The sequence below is a fragment of the Chiloscyllium plagiosum genome, chromosome 28 (genome assembly GCF_004010195.1).
Source record: "Chiloscyllium plagiosum isolate BGI_BamShark_2017 chromosome 28, ASM401019v2, whole genome shotgun sequence".
NCBI lineage: Eukaryota > Metazoa > Chordata > Chondrichthyes > Orectolobiformes > Hemiscylliidae > Chiloscyllium > Chiloscyllium plagiosum.
The window spans coordinates 10,276,651-10,301,906 of NC_057737.1; the positions used below are offsets into that span (position 1 = coordinate 10,276,651).

The 25,256-nt window shown below is 40.6% G+C and overlaps 1 protein-coding gene across 10 annotated transcripts in view; it reads right to left on the bottom strand.

Annotated features, from left to right (window-relative positions):
• Positions 1 to 20,738, bottom strand: part of nf1a (neurofibromin 1a) — a 334,372-nt gene extending 313,634 nt beyond the window's left edge. For 9 of the 10 annotated variants that reach the window (XM_043718253.1, XM_043718251.1, XM_043718246.1 and 6 more), the window contains exon 1: positions 20,654 to 20,738. In XM_043718253.1, the coding sequence (XP_043574188.1) occupies positions 20,654 to 20,713 (60 nt within the window). In that variant the 5' untranslated portion in view covers positions 20,714 to 20,738. The remainder of the gene's footprint in view (positions 1 to 20,653) is intronic. The other variant, XM_043718254.1, reaches the window with a different exon arrangement.
• Between the last annotated feature and the right edge of the window lie 4,518 nt (positions 20,739 to 25,256).

Sequence of the window (25,256 nt, forward strand, 5' to 3'; positions counted from 1 at the left end):
CATCTTGTCGCCCTGTTTCCCACCTCTGTTGAAACAAAACGCTCAGAGACACAGCATTGTTTTACCTCCTTTGTCTTTATTCCAGGCCCCGGACCGAGAGAGAACAATTGCCAATGTGCGCAGGGACATGAGCTCTCGGTCTTCTCTGGAACAGCAGTTTTTTAATTTAAACTACACTAAATTGTGTCTGCCTAATTCAACATTTGCAGCCGTCTTGAAGTCTGCTACTCTGTTCATTATTTATAATATTATCAAGTTTTACACAATTCATAAACTCCTAAATTGTAATTGGCCATGCTAAATTGCCCATAGTGTTGGGTGGATTAGTCAGGGATAAACGTAGGGGAAATCGGTCTGGGTGGGTTGCTCTTCGGAAGGTCGGTGTGGACTTGGTGGGCCGAAGGGCCTGTTTCCACACTGTAGGGAATCTAATCTAAACAATTCAGTCAATTATAAACAACAATCAACGGCCAGAAACCCTCAGGTACCTCATTCAGGTTATTCAAAAATTATTTTCCTTTAACAAATGGAGACTTGGCTAACATCAAAGCTGTCAGGCAAAGTATTTCCAAAATCTCAAACAGCAAGAAAACAACAAAATGTTTCCTGTGCTTTAGCAATTGAAGGGGCAGTTTCAGTTCAGATATAAATCTCAAATATTTGTGGGAAACGCATGCAGAATATATCAAAATATGTTCTCCAAATGAAACTTCTCAAATAAAACAATCGGAATTACATAGGCAACTTTGGTACAGATCAAAATTCTTTGAATTTGCAGAATGAATGGGGCCAATGAAGTCTTAATAACTAACAGAACTGACACAGCTCAGCCACAAATTCTAATATTCTCTAAAATCTTAACAAAACATCAAACTCAAAATGCATTCTTCTTTTTGTGGACATTCTGCATTAAAAACAGAGCAAAGATATTTGAATACAATACTCTCATCTAAGGCATGACCACTGACCCAGCTGGTTTTTTTTGTAAACAGGCACTGTAGAATTTCAAACCAATCAGTGGCTCAAGGCACTCAACTAATTTGTTTTAAGGTTACAAGTTTGATAATTTTACGAAGGACATAACGTTGTACAATTTCCATGTAAAAACAAAATCTGTCCTATTCCCTAGCCCACAAAACACACTGAATCGAGATTCTGATTCAAACAAGGGAAAACAGTTACTTAACAGGATGTTCTGAACCAGTATTTTAACAAAGCAAAATTTTTCAACGTCAAACACTCTCAGCATGGCACAATTTACACTGAAAATTTCCTTTTCAACCCAAGTATTAATACAACCTTAATTTCAGTGTTTCTCGTTTTTATCTATGCTTGCATTCATGCTAAAATTACACGTAAAAAGGGAAAGCTCTCGCAGCAGACCACATGGTGCCAACAAGCCAAGCCCCGCACCTCCAATCGAACAAACACGTGCAGAACCTCAGTTCACCACTAGGGAACTTTAACCCTTTTCTCACTTTACTCCTCATGGGGGCTCGAACCTCACTCAAACACAGAGCTCAAACCCCAGTACAGCGCAGAGGACTCGACACTCGATAACCCACCCAGGGGACTTGAACCCCAGTACTGCGCAAAGGACTCTAACCTCAATTACATCCCTCTCCCCCTCAAATGCTGCGCAGAGGAATCGAACCACTGCCTGCCAGCACGCCTGAAAAACTGTATCTCTCGACTGAACTAATTACCGTTCGAGGAATCCATAAAATAGAGACTGATTGAACAAGGGGACTGTCCCCGTCACACATTAATATTGAAAAGGAGCAAGGTTTAAAATCTTACCGTGTGGGCCCGTCCGTCTCGCGATACCAATGTTCTGGTTGGCCGTTGACACCGTCCGATCAGAACTATTCATTTGAATCTGGCTGACTACACCAATATGTCGTCCCATTTCTCCCCCTCAGTCAAAGCAAAACGCTCAGAGACATAATATAGTTTTATCTTTATTCCGGGCCCTGGAGGGAGGGAGAACAATCGCCCATGTGCACAGACACATGTGTTCTTGGTCTTCTCTCAAAAAGCAGTTTCTTAATGAAATATATAGTCACTTACAGGGAGGAGCATCCAGATAAGTCAAAATACATATTAATTCGGTGACCGTCACAATCAGCGAGCGTCAATAGTAAAGATTAAGCTATCTGCTGTAACACAATGAATGTTCTTAACCTTAAGTGACTTCACATAATAAACTGAATGCTTCCAATATTGTTAAATGGCTCTACCTAATAAATGCTTTTCCACCTTGTTAACCCATTACCTTTGCCTCCAGCACCCCATTGTTAACTACAAGTTCTTCACTGATCTGAGTCATGCTCAGTTGAACCTCTTGTTTCGCAAAACTCAAAACTTAACTCTTTCCGTACCTGCTCATACCTTATACACTTTCTCAATCTACTATTCAGAATAAATTTACATTATAATCTCTTATTCAGAATCAATAAGAACATTACAGTTAAAAATATGACCACATCCTGCAGGTAAAAAATATTACAGCAGACCTTGCCATTAAGGAATGATCTACATCAGTTTCTGGAAATAATCAAATCACTACATTGTGTCTTGAGTGGCATGTGACTATGGGGGAGCAGCTGGGCTTCACTGACTGTGGTAAAAATTTTGTATGAAGGAAGAACTGGCCCCTTTGTTCAGAGATCTCCTGACAACACTCTTCACAATGCTTGTGAAGAGTGTTAAGAGTTCCTTCAAAGCTTGTACTTTCTTAATAAATTTTGGCTGTTCACAGAAGTTGGAAAATAGCAGTTGCATCAAGTGTGTAAGAATCTCAAGAAAAAGACCCTAACAATAGTTCCAGACACACCATTTGGATATTTCCATTCAAATGCAGATAAATTTCCAATGACAGGTAAAGAACCAAAATATACCATTTGAACAAGAACAGCATTCAAAACCGGAGTACACAGTGAACTGAGCCAATGTTGATGCTTCCCAGTAGCTTGCAAAACTGGTAGTTTTACAGTTCAGAGATCCATTGAAAAGCAGTCAAGGAACAGCAAAGAATTACCTTAAAATGCTAATGTTTTACTAGTTCCAATATGAACCAAAAGGATAAATTAATTACTCGAGAATTACACAAAGCCGATCCACATTCTGGAGGGAGACAATCTTATAAGAGCAGAAAGAGGGAAAATTCAAACAAATAGGAAACCTAACTGTCATAGCCCAACAGCTATGACAGCTCAACATTTCTTTCAAGATATGATGTGGAGGTGCCGGTGTTGGACGAGGATGGACAGAAGTTAAAAACCACAAACATCAGGTTATCGCCCAACAGGTTTATTTAGAAGCACTGGCTTTCGGAGTGCTGCTCCTTCATCAGATAGCTGTCTGAAAGCTAGTACTTCCAAATAAACCTATTGGACAATAATCTGGCGTCGTGATTTTTAACTTTAACCGTTTTCAAGATACACATTCGTTCAAGGTCAATGCAGTTTGCTCCACAAATAAGCAACAACCTAGCATGCATTCAGATAACATGGCAAGCGTTGAACTGGTAAAGAAAAATCTCATGTCTGTCCTAAACTTCTGCTGGAAAGTATGCTTATAGTTTGAGGAGGATAGAATAAGCTATAAACAAACTGTAGTTGAACAGTTATCCAAAATTCTACACAAAAGACTGGTTTCTTCTGGATGGTACAAGAAGATAAGGCCACATGTGGCATTATTAGGGTGACATGGTGGCTCAGTGGTTAGCACTGCTGCCTCACAGTGCCAGGGTCCCAGGTTCGATTCCAAACTTGGGCGACTGTCTGCGTGGAGTTTGCACATTCTCCCCGTGGCTACATGGGTTTCCTGCAGGTACTCTGGCTTCCTCCCACAAAGATGTGCAGGTCAGGTGAATTGGCCATGCTAAATTATCCATAGTTGTTAGGTGCATTAGTTGGGGGGGTCGGTGTGGACTTGAACCGAAGGGCCTGTTTCCACACTGTAGGGAATCTAATCTAATGAGAGGAGTGGCTCTCCAATAGGAGAATTGGTAGTAGGCTTCCCAGTTTATTCTGATTACAGCCTTGAAACCAATTACATTCAGTTCCTTAAAGCTCCAACAGAAAGACGGTGCATGAACTAAAAACCCTTAATATCACAGGAGCCTTGCACAAGTACAAAAGACAATACTGAAACATTTGCAACCATCTTCTGTCAGAAATAACAAATCTAGTTATGTTTCATCTCCTCTGACCATAAATATTCTACAATTTCTGAATACTCAAAGCCTTTCTACTCCGTTTAAGGTTAGAGTTCAAGAGTAATAAGACTGAGGACCCATTCGAAAAGCAAATTTGCCATTCCTTTCTCCCACTAAGGAAAATGCATTCGACTACAATACTGCAAATTTCTTTATTGAACACAGTTTATGAACTCTCAGGTATTGTTATAGATAATGGCTCACAATTCACCATTCTAGGGCCCTGCATTCCAACATCCCAAAGCACGATTGGTGATACTTGCAACACAACTCTGATGTGCAACCAAAGGAGAAAACCAAAAAGGCAAATCTGAATCCTCAATGCATTATAACAGAGGCAGGGAAGAACAGTACTCACATTGATGGTCTTTCCAAATTGCAAACAGATCAGACAGTTCAGACAAAAATCATTAAGCCTTCAGTTTTATGACTACAATGCAAGTTTTATATTGTTGACAACACTGCATTTCAGATAATGAGCTGACCCCACCAGATTTTATTGGCAATCCATTTCAAAAATTGATATATGACATTGTCAGATTCAATGATTATAAAATTTCAGATGCAAGCAAAATATGGAGTTAATAAACAGTGGATCCATGAAGCACTGGAGGCAGAGATTCACAAACTACTCATATCATTTGGAGAAAATCATAGAAGTTACAACCAAGTCATCAAGATGATACAAGCTCAACAAACAACAAATGTTTCCTCAAGCACAAATGTAATCACTGTGTTCAAATTCAAACTAGAACAAGCTGAGATACAAACTAATTCCAAATGCACGTTGCTACAGATGGGACTACTTTAGCAATCAAATTTTATTTCCAAATTGTTGCAATACTGTTCTGTAAATGATACTGAACTCAACACAAAAAAGAGGTATGCTATGCTCCAAGCAAAACTTGCTTGGATCTATTCTCAGCCTTTTCCCATTCTCATTGATATGCTGTTGCTCAGCAACATAATCCAAAATACATATTAAGTCCCACAAGACACCATGACAACTCCTATCTGTATCTCACCAGATTTCTTCATGTCTCCACACCTTGTTGTCAGATATCCAGTGCTCAACAAGTTTCCAGTTCCACCAATTAAACATGATAAAAAAAACTGAAACCACATTTGCTAGAGGCTATCATAATCAACATCTGCTCAAAGTAGCTATATGCTTAATTATGCTTCTATTACCTTCTGGCTCAATTATACTGATACCTTCTTTATTATTGTCCAAACTTCAAATCTTATGTTAAAAGTGAGCTCATCTAAAACTCATCATCCATAATCTAACCTACAGGTCCTGCCATCCCATTTCCCCCTCAGTCGAAGCAAAATGCTCAGAGGCACAGTACAGTTTTACCTCCTCCATCTTTATTAGGGGCCCTGAAGGGAGAGAGAACAATCGCCCATGTGCACAGACACGAGTTCGTGGTCTTCTCTCAAAACGTATTTTCTTAATGAACTATATAGTCACTTACAGGGAGGAGCATCCAGATAAGGCAACATACATATTAATTCAGTGACCGTTCCAATCAGCGAGTGTCAATAGTAAAGATTAAGCCATCTGCTGTGACACAATGAATGTTCTTAACCTTAACTGGCTTCACATAATGAATACTTTGCACCCTATTAAACTGACCTGATATACTGAATGCTTCCAACATTGTCAAATGGTTTTACATAATGAATGCTTTTCCACCTTGTTAACCTATTACCTTTACCTCCAGCACCCCATTGTTAACTGTAAGTTCTTATCTGATCTGAGTCTTGCTCAGCTGAACTTCTTGTTTCCCAAAACTCTCAATTTAATTATTTCCTTACCTGCTCACACCCTATGCACATTCTCACACTAAGTTCCACTATTTTCAATTACAAAATACCTTAACCTCAAAATTCAAATCACACAAACATCTTCACTCCTCCATATATCCATAACCTCCATCGACTCTACATCAAAGAATTGTGCATTCGCTCATTTCTCGCTGCCTTTACAGTGTACCCAGTACTATTCCCACCTCCCTTGCTCTGTCCCACTTCTGGTGGCAATTTAACAACTTTAGAAATGCAAGCTGCTGTTAAGAATCTACACATTGTGGTGCTCAGCTACACAAAACAGCAAGGTTTCAGAGACAGCTTACTGTCTCTGCCAGAATTAGCTAAATTTTAAATTATTGGTAGTGGAGATGCTATAATTAGCCTCAAAATTATATGAGGGGAAAAAATCAGCCAACATTCCCAATTCTCTAACATGTGGCATGTTGAAGATACCTTTAAATTTTGCCTGTGGTATTTTTCCCTTCATCTCCAAACCAAATGATTTGTTTACGAGCAGAAAGTTTCGCACACACACAATTGGAACAACTGGACATATAACTCTTTCCACAATCTCAGGACATCAATGAAACATTTTATGCCAATCTAGGAAACATAAAAATAGCCTTTTTGAAGCACAGTTTTGTCCTATAAAAAGCAATGGGATAACAACCAGATAACCTGGTTTAGTGATACTGATTCAGGAAAAATTTCGCACAGACCCAGTATCCTTCTGAAAGCAGTATCATGCAACCTTTTATATCCAGAGAGAGGGGCAGGGCTTCAGTTTAATGTATTTTCATAAAAGGCATCCTCACCTGAACTTTGCAGTATCCCCACAGTACTCTATTGAATTATCAACACAGATTATAAACACTGATCTCTGAGGTGGGGCTTAAACTAAAAAGTTGTCTCAAAAAGGAGACTGTGCTACTACTGAACCAGGACATGATTTTTAATATGTGAGCTAGCAAATGAAACTATATGTCAGTAGAACCACACCTCTAAGTTCATATTTTCAGAAGAGTAAAGAGGAGAAAATTGACAATGATGCATTTTCACAAACAGAATTTTGACATACTCATTATGTTGTCAATAAATTACCTAATCCATGCCTATCTGCGCAAAAAAACCTCAACACAACAGTTTTGCAAAATCCAGTCATGAATCACAATTAACAATTAAATAACTCACCAAAGAGGTGGCTCAACAAAGATTGCCATCCTTGATAATGGGGAAGCTCAACACATCAATGCAAAAAGCTGAAGCATATGCAATAATATTCAGCCAGAACGCTGAGTCCATGATCCATTATGGCCTTGTCCAGAGGTCTACAGCCTCTCAAGTAGCAGTCTGCAGTGATTTGATTCAGTCCACAAATCAAATGATTCAAGGCATTGAATACTACAAAGGCTATGGGCCCTGACAGCATTTTGGCAATATTACTGAAGAATTATGTCCAGAACTTGCTGCTCCCTGAGCCAAGCTGTTCCAGTGCAGGCAAAGCACTGATATCTACTTGACAAATGTGAAAAATCACCCAGGCATGCCCTGCACACAACGAAGAACAAATCCAACCTGGCCCATCAGTCTACTTCAATCATCAGTAAACGGTCATCAACTGTACTATTTAGCACTTGTTTAGCAGTAACCTACTCACCGTTGCTAAGTTTAGATTCCGGTAGGGGCACTCAACACCTGACCTGATTAAAGACTCTGTTCAAAAATGGACAAGAGAAAAGAAGCGAGTTGAGACATCAAGGCCACTCAAGAACTTTCCACTCTGACTTTAGAAGGAGGGGACAATTGTACAATGTTCAATACTATTCGCAACTCCCCACGTACTGAAGCATCCATGCCCAAAAGCAGCAAGACCTAGACAGGAGATCCATGTCGCCTTAATTTCTCTGCTCCTCCTCACCCATTTGAACGTCTGAACTGACTGCAGATTGCTCTCAGATCCAACCCTGACTTTGTAATCAAGCCTGCTGACAAGAGTGCTGCTGTTGTTATCTAGCATTCCAAACTCAACACTGCAGACCACCGAGTGCCAGCTCTGACACACCCTTCCCCTCCGGACAATGACCCTACCATTGGTCACTACTCTCATTTCATCTGGTGATCTCCCCTGCCACTACCTCCAAGCTCATAGCCCTGCAAACCCACTTAGCCCGTTTCTACCTCTTCCCAAAATCCATAAACCGGGCTGGCCAGGCAAACACATTGCTTCTGCTCCACAGACTCATCTTGCCCTCAACTTAATATTTTCTCCCCTCATCCAGTCCCTTCCCACTTACTGTCAGAAGAATTCTGGATCTGTCAGTTTCAGAACGGGCTCCAACTGCCTCTTCTTCACCCATCAGGATAGTCTCAGGGCTCTCCACTTCGCCCTGTAGAAAAAAAAGGGGTCTGGACCGTACCCATTCTCAACTACCCTCCTCCACCTGGCCGCACTTGTCCTCACTTTGAACTTCTCCTTTCACTTCTCTCACTTGCTTCAGTGAAATGTGGGGCCATGGATTCCAGTCATGGCTGTCTCTTTGTAGGATGTGTGCAAAGTTCCTTGCTCCAAGTTTACTCAGCCCCTATCCACAACATATTCTCCGGTACATTGACAAAATCAGTGCTGCTTCCATCTCTTGCCAAGTTGATCAGTGGAAAAGTTCATCCATGTCACTTCCAATTTCCACCCTATTCTCACCTTCGACTTCTCCCTTCCCTTCTTCAACATCTGATGGCCACTAATGTCCACTACAAACCCACTGATACCCACAGTTACCTTAACTATACATCCTCACACCCTACATACTGTAAAGACTCTATTCCATTCTCTCAACTTTTCCATCACATCTGTTCTTATGTTACAAGGGGTCTACAAGGGGATCTTTGAAATGTCCACCTTCTTCCTTACCACCGCAGATTCAAGGGCCCTCAGCCACAAGTGGCTCATCTCCCACACTTCAGCCCTCAACCTTCTTTTTCCTTCCATAACAGCAAGTGGCCCCACCTCACCCACCACTCCACTAGCAATCACATTCAAAGGATCATTAGCTAACATTTCTGACACATCTAGTGGGACCATTCACCAGCAATATCCTGGGGGTTATCACTTACCAGAAACTGAACTGGACTAACCATATTAATACTGCTGCTACAAGAGCTGGTCAGAGCCTAAGAACTCTGCATCAAGTAATTGTCATTCTCATTTCCCAAAGCTTGTCCATCATCTACAAGAACAAGTCAGGAGTGTGACAGAGCACTCCACACTTGCCTTGAATATGGAAACTTTATACTATCCAGGTGAAAGCAGTTTGAGAGACTGATGCACTCACAAATATTCACTCCCACCACCACAAATATTCAACGAGATGTACTGCAGAAATTCAGCAGATATCCTGAGACAGCCTTTTCCAAACCCACGACCATTACCATCTAAAGGACAAGGGCAGCAGATACATGGGAACATCAAGAGTGCATACTTCCCTTCAAACCACTCACCATCCCAACTTGGAAATAGACTGCCACTCCAGAATTGCTGGGGGCAAACCTCAGTTCAAGACAGCAGCTCACTACCTTCTCAATTGCAGGAATGGATGAGCAATCAAGTGGTAAAGTAGAATTGGAAGACCACAGAGATCTCAGAAGGTTGTTAGGCTGGATGAGGTTACTGAAATAGTGAAGGGCAAGATGGAGGAAACTGCAAATGAGAACTTTAAAATTAAGATGATGCTGAACAAGAAGCCAATGTACGTCAGTAAACAGAGAACATATGGACAAGAAACAAGAGTTCCAATACAGGTTTATGGAAAGCAAAAAGACGAAGACCAGACACAGCACAGTCATGGTATCAAAGGCATCAATACGGGTTTCTGTGATTCAGCTGAAGTGGGAAGGCCAATGTAACATAGGTCAGAGTCAATGGTCCAGGTGATAAATATGACGTGGTTGGAGGCTCCTTGATCAAATACAAAACCAGGGATCCAAGTGGCCCGACTCCACATCAGTTAGCTGTCAGATCGATGGTGTTGTTGACGGTTATGGACAGGGCCTATCATAACAGCTTGTTTTGTGACAGGACCAATGATAATAGCTTGTTTTCCCAACATTTAACTTTAAAAAATGTATGTTATTCCAATTTTGACAAAGGGTCAGTTAGACTCGAAACGTCAGCTCTTTTCTCTCCTTACAGATGCTGCCAGACCTGCTGAGATTTTCCAGCATTTTCTCTTTTGGCATGTTATTCCAGTAGTGGATGCCAGACGGGAAGCAAGAGAATTCAGTGATGGTGGGAGGATCAACTAAGACAGTTGAGTGATAGAGTTTTACATCATAAGCATACATACGGAAACAGGTGCTGCGCTTTCACAAGACATCACAAAGGCAGCAAATGGATAAGAAATAGCTGCTATAGAAATAGCTCCTAAGGGAAACGCATTCTGTACAATAAGTGATCAACCAAATAATTCAATTGGCTATATCTGAACTACCTTCGGGCAACAATTTCATTAACATACGCTGTGCATTCTAAACTTTAAGTGAATGTGATCTTTGAAAACAAACTTCCACAGATCAACAATGGAAATTCAAATTCAGTTCCCTGAATGTAGTTTCTATGATTTCATCATAAAAATTGCATCGATTGATTCAAGAACAAAGGCAATGGACAGAGAAACACTTCTCTTGGAAGGATGTACCACACTTGCCCGCCCTTTCACTTAACAAAACCTGAAGCCATGTAACATGCAGCTTGCAGGGCTTTCATATCAATGCTTGCACACAAAAATAAGGCTGATACCATACTGAATAATCAATATTGCAACACTCAATTGTTTTCCCAGCCTATGACTTAACTGTTTCTGAAAGTAATTGTTTGGGTGACGATTCACAAATCTTTGAAATTTATTTGGACCTGATCTTTGGAAAGGCCACTTTGTAATTACCTTGAATATAACGATACTACCACTGCAGTAAGCGTGTCTTGAACTCAGGCATGGCCACTGTGTCAGAATCATGCTTCATAATGCCACAACATAGATATTTTCCAATGAACCTGTTCAGAGATGTTATTACAATGTTGTCAAGGAGAATACTGAGATATAAGCTACTAGACTAGGTGGGATTGAGGTTCACAAGGAAGAGGTATTAGAAATCCTGCAGAGTGTGAAAATAGATAAGTCCCTGGGCCGGATGGGATTTATCCTAGGATTCTCTGGGAAGCCAGGGAGGAGATTGCCAAGCCTTTGACATTGTCTACAGGAATAGTGCCAGAAGACTGGAGGATAGCAAATGTGGTTCCCCTTTTCAAGAAGGGGAATAGAGACAACCCTGGTAATTATAGACCAGTGAGCCTTACTTCAGTTGTTGGTAAAGTGTTGGAAAAGGTTATAAGAGATAGGATTTATAATCATCTAGAAAAGAATAATTTGATTAGGGATAGTCAACACGGTTTTGTGAAGGATAGGTTGCGCCTCACAAACGTTATTGAGTTCTTTGAGAAGGTGACCAAACAGTTAGATGAGAGTAAACTGGTTGATGTGGTGTATATGGATTTTCAGCAAAGCATTCGATAAGGTTCCCCACAGGTAGGCTATTGTACAAAATGCGGAGGAATGGGATTGTGGGAGATATAGCAGTTTGGATCAGTAATTGGTTTGCTGAAAGAAGATAGAGGGTGATGGTTGATGGGAAATGCTCATCCTGGAGTCCAGTTATTAGTAGTGTACCGCAAGGGTCGGTGTTGGGTCCACTGCTGTTCGTCATTTTTATAAACGAACTGGATGAGGGCGTAGAAGGGTGGGTTAGTAAATTCACAGACGACACTAAGGTCGGTGGAGTTGTGGATTGTGACGAAGGATGTTGTAAGTTACAGAGAGACATAGATAAGCTGCAAAGCTGGGCTGAGAAGTGGCAAGTGGAGTTTAATGCGGACAAGTGTGAGATGATTCACTTTGATCGGAGTAACCGGAATGCAAAGTACTGGGCTAATGGTAAGATTCTTGGTAGTGTAGATGAACAGAAAGATCTCAGTGTCCATGTATACAGATCCTTGAAAGTTGCCATCCAGGTTGACAGGGTTGTTAAGAAGTGTTTTAGCTTTTATTAATAGGGGGATAGAGTTCCAGAACCATGAGGTTATGCTACAGCTGTACAAAACTCTGGTGCGGCCGCACTTGCAGTATTGTGTACAATTCTGGTCACTACATTATGAGGAGGATGTGGAAGCTTTGGAAAGGGTGCAGAGGAGTTTTACTAGGATGTTGCCTGGTATGGAGGGAAGGTCTTACGAGGAAAGGCTGAGGAACTGGAGGCTGTTTTCGTTGGAGAGAAGAAGGTTGAGAGGTGACTTAATAGAGACATATAAGATAATCAGAAGGTTAGGGAGAGCCTGTTTCCAAGTATGGTGAAGATGAGCAAGAGGGGGCATAGCTTTAAATTGAGGGGTGATAGATATAGGACAGATGTCAGAGGTAATTTCTTTACTCAGAGTAGTAAGGGTATGGAATGCTTTGCCTGCAACGTTAGTAGATTCGCCAACTTTAAGTGCATTTAAGTCATCATGGACGAACATATGGACGTACATGGAATAGTGTAGGTTAGATAGGCTGCAGATTGGTATGACTGGTCGGCGTAACATCGAAGGCCAAAGGGCCTGTACTGCACTGTAATGTTCTATAATGTTCTACGTACACACCTCTGGGCAGGTCAAACTTAAACCCAAGCTTTCTGATTCAAAGACAGGGATACTACCACTGCACCTAAAGAGCATTTATGACACTGTACTGATATTTTTAAAATCAACCTGACATGTGAAAGCACATCTTGGACAAATGGGACTTGGATCCAGAATTGAGCAGATGCATAAATTTGCTTCAACTGCCCACAGGAATTTATAAGCTACTGCCACTCAAGGTCCAGACTCGCACAGAAAGAATGATGATTTGGATATGAAATTGTACTTCAGGAAACAGAAATATGAGAAATGGATGCCTTCCTAGTGGCTCTGCAGATTAACAAGACAGGTAAATATTAAGTCCTCGGGTTCAGTAAGACAGGCAAGTTGACCACAGCACCACTGGGATTTAGGAAACAGGCAAGTTTGCCACATCTCCTGTTGGACATAGTCAAGAAAGTGGATGCTGGCCTACAGCAAGACCAGGCTCAGCTGTGATGCCCCTTTGTGTAAAAACACGTTGACCTATAAACATACATACTATTCATGAAATTATAGGTATTTTCTAATCAACATCCTCATATAATGTTAAGTTTAAACTGTACTTTCTCTCTCTGGACATTAATGTAATGTCAAAGGATTAAACTGGACTTTCTACAAGTTGAACATTCTGGAAGTGGGTGGGAGGACAACATTCTGTCTCACAGACGGCATGCAGGAATTTACATGACTATTCATTGTCACCCACACTTCATTTGGGCAGCCGTTTCAGCACTATTCTACTGCTATTATCGAATTAAACTCTCATTCAGTCCCTTCCATCAGAAATGTTTTCACAGCCACCGCGCCCCCCACCCCAACCAAGCCAATCAAATTCGTTTATGAGATCATTTCCCCCGATACTGCAGTATATCACACCTACATTGTCCGGGGAAGTGGAGGAGGCAGAACTCGTTTGCAGGGCCACCCTGAAGCTAGGGAAGATCACACCAACATTGTCTTGGGGAATCACTGAGTCAGGAAACTGTTTGCATAACGAGTCCCCAGATTAGAGCATTTACATATACATTATCTCTGAGGAGGACCTCATCCTAACCACTGTAGCTAGGGTAACATGTGGTTATGGAAGGGGAGTGGCCAGAGAATCTGTGAGCATTACCAACTGACCTGTATAAAAGGGATGTGTTTCCTTTCTTCAGGGCCTCTTTTGACTTGGCTTCACATGCCTACAAAGAGTGTCAAAGGGGTCACCTAGCTTGTATGGGTTTAAATAAACTTTAACCATTTGCAGAAGTTGGTGTGCACGATGTTCTAACACACTTCTTGATCAGATGGCACTTGAACTCATACCTCCTCACTCAGAGGTAAGAACACTACCACTGCATCACAAGATCTCTTCAATGAAATCATATCACTTCAGGAGAGGGGAAGGGGAAGGGGAAACCAAATTAACCACAAAAGATATATCAGGAAAGTCAAAACCTTTTATCAGCAAATGCCATTTGTACAGTTTAAAAATCAACGTTTCCAATTTGTTTGGTATTTACGCTTGAAATTTATACAAACTACCTTAAAATGATTCAATGGGTCTACATCATCAAAAGCAATTTACCAATCATACATGTCCAAGAAATTCAAACAGTATCAAAAAGGTTCAAGCTGCTAACGTCTGCACAGGCCTGAACAGTAGGCCAACAATAGCCTAGACAGTAGCTTTGATATATCTTATGGTATTTAGCAGATACCAAGTACAGGTACAAGATGGGAAAAAGTGAGGACTGCAGATCAGAGCTGAAAATGTGTTGCTGGAAAAGCGCAGCTGGTCAGGCAGCATCCAAGGAGCAGGAGAATCAACGTTTCGGACATGAGCACGATTCCTGAAGATGATAAACCATAAATCAAGAAATCAAGTTTTGTTTCTTCTAGCTAATTAAAGCTTTCACCAAATATAGTTGTCAGCTATTTCCAGGCTTCTTCAGAAAAGGTGTACATTTCCCAGAACTACTAAATACAACATTTTCCTAATTTCTCCCTCACTACTGTCATGAATATTTTTCCCACATAATGATTCCTTGGATGTAGAGCCCCTTCTAATACCAAGTTAGAGAAGCTTTGATCCACATTTTATCCTCAACAGCAAGTGTCTGAACTACTGGTAAACAAAACTGAACACTATTCTGCCCTTATCTATTTACCTTTTTGCATGCTGGAATGGTGGCTTCGTCTTTCATACATTTTAAAGATGCAGAGCTTCTTTTTGCTTTCTTAACTTCCTGACTGTTACCCCACACACCTCATTAGGAAAGTGGTTAAAGTTCTAACTATTTTTCGGTCCAAACTTAAGCCGTTCTCTTAAGAAATAAAAGACTTGCTCCAACATTTTTCCATGCAAATAAAGGTTTTAATTCAATTTCTCCCCACAACTAACTGAGACCAAGAATATGTCTTGGGGGTAAAATTACAGGTGTAATCTGTAACAAATTGTATTATTGACCTGCAACCTGCAAGTATAATACATGCATACACTTTTATGTAACTTAATCAAATCTCAATCAATTGCAAATTTGAATTTTCACACTGGGTGATGGCGCAAAATGGAGGATTAGGGTTAACAAAGGGGTGCAGCAAACAGCAGAGAGAGAATTGAAGTTTGTTAACAAGACAACTGGGGTCTAGCTAGGATTGCATTTGTGAACATTACCTAAGAAGAGTTATTTGCTGCATACTAATCACTGATTAATATTTGCAACAACTTGTTCAAAATCTTACAATAAAAATCTATCTACGATAGTATGTAATCAGCAATGCAACTAGGAGGAATTTTTTGCATTAAGTGGAAGGCCTGGACATCAAATTGTACATTCAGACTGAGGCAGAACTGATTGAAGTGGCACATCTGCTTTCTATTCAACTATCTACATCAACTCCACTTTGTGGCAAGTTCCACTGAATTTGCCAACTCCTTCTGCCAGTCAACTTCTTGAGAATACAGGAAGGTGATACTGCATTGTTCCAAAGCCCTGACAAACAAGAATGATAGCATTTTTTTTGTTTCTTTTGCTGGTCATCACTTCAGTAATTTAGTGGACTATTTGCTTACCAATTTACGTAACTTATTTGTTGAATATAATTAGAAAATTTATAACCTCTCTCATCAACACTGACCTATACGAACAGATTCATAGATTCCCACTGCCTACTTCTATCTCATTTCATGTGGCTCTTCCTCATGTTGAATCCAAGCAGCTCAGGATTTTTTTTATATACCCAAGCCAGATTCTCAGTTGTAGCTCCCACACAGGAATTTTCAGCAATTATACACAGCCATCAGAAGTAAGAATCCCATTACTTCATCCTCATTATGCTCATTCTGCACCCAAGCTTCATGAGTTGAGAATTAGAGGCCACCTTATATTTGCTTACACAAAATACAGATGCCTTCCTAGTACAGATATACAATGTACATGTCTTAGTTTAAAACTAGGCAGTGCAATATTATCTGATCCATTGGAAAAGTAAATAATTAAGATTTTAAAATGCAGGGTGCATCTGTATATTATACAAACTTGCTAACACCTTGCAAGGGTCTCACTCCATCCGAATGAGACATTCTCTAATACCTAGCCCACACAGCCATTTATGCAATAGTTGAAACAACTAATGTTATCAGCTAGTCAACTTTGGGGTCACCACAATCCTGTAACTGCGTTTTTCTATTAAGAATAAGTTTTTTGTACATAATTTGGGATAAATTTACATAGTTGATTTATTTAATTTCAATACCCATTGCTGTTACAAACATTTTTAAAGACAACCATTCAGTTGCTTTAGAAGTTGTGTATAAATTCATCATGTTAATTCAACTGTCAGAATAGCACAAAAGCAAATGTTTTCAGATAAATTTTTCGTAAATGAAACTGATATGCTATCACTAATACAGTAGCAAAATCAAAGTCACAACACCTTTTTTTCACAATATAAATGAACTTCTGCCAAACTGAAGTTTGACATAATTACCACAGAACAACTAGATTCCATCTCTAGTCCATAATAAGACAGTAATCATAGTTGCAACCACAGGAGGAAAGGATGAAAGGAAAAAGAATGAAAGCTGGCCTCTGCAGCCCTAATTTGGAAGGAAGGAACGAATCAAACTAAGTTCCACACATGATCGCTTAAAACAATTTCAACCACAGGTTTTCCAGTCATGATACCCTGCCACAACAACAACTTTGATAGCAGACCATTAACAGCAAAAAGGACAGAACTTCCATCTGACAAGAGTTCTTCGCTGTTCTTAAAACAGTCCATGTGGCACGATTCCATTAACACCAAAAAGATAAATGAGCAGACCATTTGTCTTTGGTGATGTCTGTTCAGCTACTTGTTGGTCAGCACATCAGTGAAATTTCTCTGGTGTTCTTCAAAATAGTATCACAATATTATGTGCATTTTCCCAGAGGGAAAACAAGGTCTAATTGTAATGTCTCACCTAAAAGACAGCAACTCAGACAGTGGACCCTTAGGTCAGCACTGTGTTGGAATGTTGGCCTCAGCCACATGCTCATGATTTTGAAGTAGAATTAAAATCCCCATCTTTATGACTCAAAAGGAAAAGAATACCACCACGAAGCAAAGAACAATGTAAGATTTGATGATTAACAATAAATCAAAGATTAGCAATAAGTCAAAGTTTAACAGGACCATCAGACGTACATCAGACTGTACATCAGGAAAGCTAGCAAAGAGTGAAATAAACACGTACCAATTCTGTTAAACTGAAAGCAATCGCAGCTTTCATGCTTTAATTGGCAGTATCACAGAGAAAAGTCTTCTCTCTACTTTTTGGTGCTATCACCAATTTTGACTTATTTTATATTACAAAACTGATTATTCCACTGACTATAAAAGTAGTTATACACAATACCACTGAAATTTAATTTCACTACATAATACCAACAAATTGAAAAATTAAATATCATTACATTAGAGCAGCTTTATCTCATGACATTTTGGGTCTGTACTTCTTATGCAGGCAGATACTTATCACAAAACCTAGATATCCAGGACTACCATCTATGCCATATGTTTACAGCAACAAATAGATAAGCAGTTCTCATTGCAACCAGTTCAATTTATCATGACTGCATAATTTCCTGTAGTGAAAAGCAAAAGCCAAAATTAAAAAATTTTTTAAAGAGACAGTCATTTCCAATTGGTGTCATCTGATAAACAGACCAATTATTTTAACAACCAACTTCAAATACTTAAGTTTGCAAAAAACATTCCTGAATTTATAACTTGAGTTTTTTTTTAAATCAGATCTTAAAGAGTTGCAAAACATATAGTAGGACTAAAAAAAAGAGAAGTTGCAGATATTGTGCATTAACCGATAAATGTTCCAGTTGGGACAATTAATGCTGCTTACAAAAAAAATTCTTGAAGAGCATTTTCAGGCATCCTTTCCAAGACTGAACTGCTCAAGAGATTTCAAACAAATGACACAGAATTACAACACTGCCAGCTTTGGGAATGGTTCAGTGAGTTGCTGAGATACAGAACTCAAAGATTTTGAAATCAATCCCTGGATGATCCTAAATAAGATTGTTTTAGCTGGGGCACTTTTAAAGACTCTACAACTGATATTGGCACCCCATTTTAAAAGAAGGGGTTGGAAATCAGCCAGACTTCCCTTTTCTCATGATTTGGAGACGCCGGCATTGGACTGGCGTGGACAAAGTTAAAAACACACTGCACCAGGTTATGGTCCAACAGGTTTATTCGGAAGCACACTTGGGGTCGCGTAACTATTTAGCATGTGGGACTCTCATTTGTTTTCTGATGACTACTTAATGAATTTCTGCTAGAAAGCTGCACCATAATGAAATTGGACTTAACTGTAGCACATCTTGTTCAAATAACCTGCCCGTTATCATAGACAAACTTTAACCCTTGAGGAATGGCTGGCTGGACAATACACCCTGTACTTGTGGAATTTGTACCTTAAGTCTTCAGGCAAGAAAACTCCTCAATATTCCAGTCCAGAACAATTTAAGAATGATCACAACCTACTGCCTACTTTTTGTTTTTGATATATGAATCAAAATTCAAGATACTTTGCCACAACATTACAGAAATCTCAAACCATTAAAAATACACCGCCGTGTGGGCGGCATGGTGGCCCAGTGGTTAGCACTGCTGCCTCACAGCGCCAGAGACCAGGGTCCAATTCCCGCCTCAGGCGACTGTGTGGAGTTTGCACGTTCTCCCGTGTCTGCGTGGGTTTCCTCTGGGTGCTCCGGTTTCCTCCCACAGTCCAAAGATGTGCAGGTTAGGTGAATTGGCCATACTAAATTGCCCATAGTGTTAGGTAAGGGGTAAATGTAGGGGTATGGGTGGGTTGCGCTTCGGCGGGTCGGTGTGGACTTGTTGGGCCGAAGGGCCTGTTTCCACACTGTAATCTAATCTAATCTAATTTGTCTTTTCCTCCAATTTATTATTATATTTCAATTGCAGAAGAGTTTACCAGACTTAAAACATACATGTTATAAAACTATCAAATATTTCTTACATAATTCAGTTGCTTTTTTTATTATAATTAGAAAACTTTTAATCTGAGTTTCTGATCTTGTGTTTCTCACACAGCATGCCCATTTTTGTTCTAACAAGAAATCTTGGCCTGGAATGTCTACCAGTTGGCACTACATTTGCACAAAATTCATTCAGAAATGAAAAATGCAACATCAACCAATCCACCACGAGCTTTGCACCAGTCTGTAAACATTATTCTAGAAGTCGGACCAACCGATAAACATGACCGCAACTCCTGATTAAATAAGTCATCATTGCAAGTTCCCACTAATCACACAAGCCCATGGACTTTCAAGGTAATTCTAACAGGTAAAGGTCACTGATAGGCATGCTTTGAAAGATTGTAGATGTAACATATATTTCAGTTTACGAACAAACTGATAACTGCATGCATATATTCTGTACCCATCAATAAATAAAACAGAGTGGAAACCTGAGGGGGGAAAACAATCCTCAAAACAAACTCGATTTTGCTTAGAGTTCATGCATATATCATAAACTTTCCCAAAATGGAAAGTCTCCACTTATTTTGTCAAAACTAAGCATTCAGATGGCCCTAATAAATAAGATTTCTCGTCACGAATGCCTAACTGTACTTGAAAATGTTTGAATAACTTGAAAGCGTTTGAGAAAACTTTCCCTCCAAAATTTTCATGATTAATAAAATCAAAAATATTAGGGTTCAACCCTGACCTCCCAACAAGAACACGGAATGCATTACCTTCAAACTTAACCAGATTAATAATCCTAACATCATATCTGTTGCAATCATAAATAACTACATTAGTAATGACAGAAAAGTACACTTTTAAAAAAAACAGCAAATCATGAGTTAAAATACACAGAGATCTTTGGTTCGGTGATAAGTAAATAGGGAGTGTCTCCCCTCAGAAATAGGGTAGGATGAGGCAATAATAGAAGTGGCATAACGTTGGAGAGAAATCGAAGGGACCGTTCTGTTGCGTGGGATCTTAATTTTACACAAAAAAGAAGAGACATTAAAATCATCACAAATCATTCTGGGGTAATGGACTTTCCTGCAGGCCCGAGCTACCGCTGCCTATGTTACGGGGTCCCTGGACCCACCCCTTAACAGAATGGATAAATAGATGGGTGAAAAGAGAGGAGTTCCAGCCCAGGGCCACGACGAACTGACTCCATCGTTAAGGGGGGGGGGGGGAGACGCAGCATACCACCCCCAGAGAAACCAGAAACAAAAACGGACGCCAATTTTTCGCCTCAGAAAGCACTCAACCGCGCTCGTTGCAGAAAACAAAATTACAGCCATTTCTCACGCATTTTTTTGCGCAGCACAAACATGTAAACTGTTAGGTCCATTCTTTTCTTTAAATGCTTACCTGCTCATCGAAACGTGTTATGACGGCTTGAACCCATTCCACCGGCTTATGAGCCGCCATGCTCGGCTTTCCCCCCCCACCCCCTCCTCCTCCTCCTCCTCCTCCTCCACCCCTCCCCCACTCTCCTCAATGTAAAAACAACGGTGCTCTGCTTTTTAAAAAATATATATATGTGTATCTACACGCAAACGGACTGATATAAATCCCTCCCGGTTGTGTCGCTGGGCTTATCTTTCACTCTGTCTCCCTTTCTGTTGCTTTTCTGTTTCTTTCCCCCCACCCCCCCTTCAGCGTCTCCACTTTCACCAGGGCACAGCGGCCATGACACCAGCCGGAAGTTGGATTTTTTTTCTGTTGAATTAAAAACCACGCATGCGCCCCTCCGGCCCCCTCCGTTCATTAAGAAAAGTACGGAGCGGTAACGTCACCGCCCGCCTGGCCCCACCCCTTCCCGCCCTCCGCCGTCGGTACCCGCGCGCATGCGCAAAAGCAGTCCAGCGATTTTTTTTTTCAATGGGGCGCCAGAGATGCTGGAATGTAAAAGCATCGAGAGAGAGAGAGAGAGAGAAAACAATACCTTGTCAATGTACTTCAGTGGTTGTTTTCTGTTTGCTGCCCATGTATATTTAGCACTAAAGGATGTCTTTCATACCACGCATTCTTCTTGTTCCTATGTAGTCTTGTGTATTTTTTGTATGTTTAAAAAGTAATATTTGTTTGCAAGGATATAGAACCATTGAGAATATTATCAAGGAAATTTACAGAAGAATTTTAAAATTACATGCCGTATCTCTCAACATTTGAAAATTCATATTTCTGATGTAGATCCTTTGACAGATTGGAAGCCAAGGGACAACTCCTTTATGGACTGAAGGGAATGTTTCCACATACCTCGTGCTGATCCCTAAAGGTTCTCGCTTAACTTCAAGCTTCAAAGAGCCTACGTTCTCAAACATTAATTTACGTTCATTTCTATTTCACTTTACAACTACCGACCAGCTGGCAACATCTGTTTCCATTTCAGTTTACAGCATTTTTTAAAATCTCTACATTTATCAGGAATATAAGAAAGGAAAGTCTCATACACATATTAAAACTCAAATTTATCAAATTCTGTGCTGCCAAATCTGAACGAACGTCTGAATCTGAAACAAGAAGGTCGGAGAAAATCTTCAGTTTCGGACAGAGTTTTCACCATTTTACGTTGTTCAATGATTATACCATTAGATGCTATATTTGTCCTCCGCATTAACGTGGCCAGCAGCCGCACTTTGTCTGTTGATATACTTTGTGCATAAGGAACAAAACATACAAAACGATTTGAGCAAGACGAGGAGGGCCCCAAAACTTTACTTTGTGTCCAGGTGCCTTAACGCAAAGCAAAAGGAAACTCTTCATCCTGCAACATAAAATCACGAAAGGTGAGGTAAGATTTGATGGATTTAATTGGTTATGCTTGTAAGATGCTGAAAATGTGTTGCTGGAAAAGCGCAGCAGGTCAGGCAGCATCCAGGGAACAGGAGAATCGACGTTTCGGGCATAAGCCCTTCTCCTATGCTTGTAAGATTGCTTATGCATTTTTCTCCGCATCTCTCATTCTCAATGAAGAATTTAGTATGATAAAACAAGGAACTACAGACGTTGGAGATCTCAAACAGAACCAAACGTACTGGAGAAGTTCAGCATCTATTGAGAGAAAAAACAGACTTAGCGTTTCGAGTCCACTGAGCCTTCAACAGAACAGTTTTGGGATGAGTTTGTTCTCATTTAATCTTAAATCAATTGACTGACTCATGATCTGTAAATGCCAGAAAATGGGGTGAATTAAAAGAAAAAGAATTACTCAACGAAATTTGGACAGGGCAAGAAAATCATGTGGCTATGCTCTTGAATTTACATCCTGCGCAAAATAAATCTAGAGTGGATGTGGTCAGAGACACCAAGACAGGGAGAAGCTAGCACTGCGGTTTGTGCGCCACAAACATTTCTGAACTCAAATCTAGACGCAGCTGGCAGAGACCTGGTTGGTGGGGGAGCAGGGTAATCAGCGCGGGCAAGTCGTTTGGGATGCTTTCTTTTGAAAATACTAAATAGAAGCCTCGGACATCATAACACCAGTCCTTTGGTTCCAGAGGAAGTTAGGAAATGTGAAAGAAGGACAGAAGTGAAGAAGCAAGTCAAAAGAAAGGGGAAAGGGAAAACCCATCGACAAAATGTGCGGAATGGGTAGGTCACAAAATGGTATGATGAAGATTTGACCCATTATTGCCTGCGAAGTAAGTTATCAAACTCGGCTGTGCGTTGCACAGGAGTCAATCCATCTTAAATGGGGTGGGAAGGTAAGGCTTTTAACAAGAACTAGCATAGGAAAAATAATCAAAAAGGTATGAGCCCATGGGATTTTAGCAATTTGGCTTACTGACAGGAGGCGTAGGGCGACGTTGGAAGGGGTTCCATTGTGACTGGAAGCGTGTGTCCAATTGACGATTTGGAACTAAATTCCCCAGTACAGTATTTGTCTAGTACAATAATGATTTAGATATGAACGTAGGTAGTTTGATCAGTAAGTTCGCAGATGACAGGTACATTGGTGGTGTGGTAAGTGACAAGGAGGGAAATCTTAGACTACAGGACAATATGGACGGGCTCGTCAGTCGGGAAGAACAAATGTAATTTAATCCTGATACAGTTTGGGAGGATTAACCAGGCAAGAGTGTACATGGTGAATGGTAGGACCCCAGGAAGCACAGATGATCAGAGAAATCTTTTGCACATATTTAAAGATCATTGAATCACAGAATCATTACAGTGCAGGAGGAGGCCATTCGGCCCATATTGCCTGCACGGCTTGATTGAACCCCCTCAGGGGGTTCCTCAGTTCTGAGGAACGGTCACCGGACCCGAAACGTTAACTCTGAATTCTCTTCACGGATGCTGCCAGACCTGCGGAGCTTTTCCAGCAATTTTTGTTTTTTGTTTTTGATTTACAGCATCTGCAGTTCTTTCGGTTTTGATTGAATCTCCTGTTGGATAAAATGGAAGGCATATGGAATATTTGCCTTTACTGGTCGAGGCAGAGAGGTTGTGATGAAAATGTACGAAAGGTTGTTCGGCCACAGCTGGAGTATTGTGTGCAAATCTGGTCAACGCACTTTTGGAAGATGTGACTGCATTTGGGAAGGTGCAGAGGAGCTTCACCAGGTATGTTGCCAGAGCTCGAGCGTTTAAGCTAAGAGAGACGAGATAGTTTGGAGTCACTGGATGTGAAGCTGGAAAAGCACAGAAGCTCAGACAGCACCCAAGGAGCAGGAAAGTCAACGTTTCGAACCAAAAAGCTCCAGTTTCAGATCTACTGACTCTGGCTTCCAGATTCTGCAATCTTCACTGTCTCCTAGATAGGTTGGAGGGGGTGATATATGGAAGGGGAAATCTGACTGAAATGTACAAAATAATGAGGGAATAGACAGGGCAGATAGAAATAAACTATTCCTGTTAGAAGAGAGATCAAGTAACCAGTCGGTATAATTTTAAGATAAAGGTTTACAGGATCGTTTTCATCCAGAAGCGGGTGGGGATCTGGAACTCTCTGCCTGAAAGGATGGTAGTAGAAGCCATCACAACATCGAAGAACTATTTAGATGATCATGTGACTCGAGGTTAGCGGCCAAGAACTGTAAATGGGTCTAGAGTAGATAGGTCCTTGATGTCCAGTGGTGACAGGACGGACTGAGGGATCTCTTTCTATGCTGTAATGTTCATTGACTCTATGAGGGAAAATCAAGCAGCGAATTGTTAAGGATGAACTTATCTCTTACTTCGTCCAGTCTTCGTCAAGGCCTAGAATGATATCGAGTCGAGGAGTGTGGTGCTGGAAAAGCACAGCCGGTCAGGCAGCATCCGAAGAGCAGGAGGATCGACGTTTCGAGCATAAGCTCCTCGATCATTCTCCTAGAATGATATACTCTGCCCAACCGGAGACAGGGAATAATCAATGTTGAAGTTATTTAAGAGAAAGAAAATCATTTTCAAAAACGGGAATGTATCTCCCAGTGCAAGAATACTTGATGCAGTTATGTCTTGTGCTCAGTCTGTCCCTACGTTTGTTTATTTTAACTATTTCATCCTGTCGCCTCTAACCAACAGGGTAATGGCTACCCACTCAATAAGAGGCTTATGTTCGGATTTGAACCAGACCTGAAAGACGCCAATGCAGCAGGGAGGGAGATCCCATCACACACCGCAGCAGTCACCACCCCTCTCCATCCTCCTCCCCACCTTGTCTTTGTAGCGTGAAACTAGGCAACAATGCCAGCTTGCCCTGATCTCCCAGCTGCAGGAGTGCAGCAATGAAATGGAAACCAAAAAAAAGGGGGTGGAAGTGAAACACCAAATCAGAAATAATCATTTGAAGTTGAATGTCAAGCAGGATGAAGAATAGTCATTGATACTGTTGTCATGAATTATCTTTAAAGGTTTGTTTTTGTCAGACGGCTTAGGAACACTACTGCCATGTCCAATCTCTAAATGTTTCGAAATATTGCTGTTAAAAGATTCTAAACGGGATTTACGATCTGAATAATAACGATCCCGAGGGATACTATTG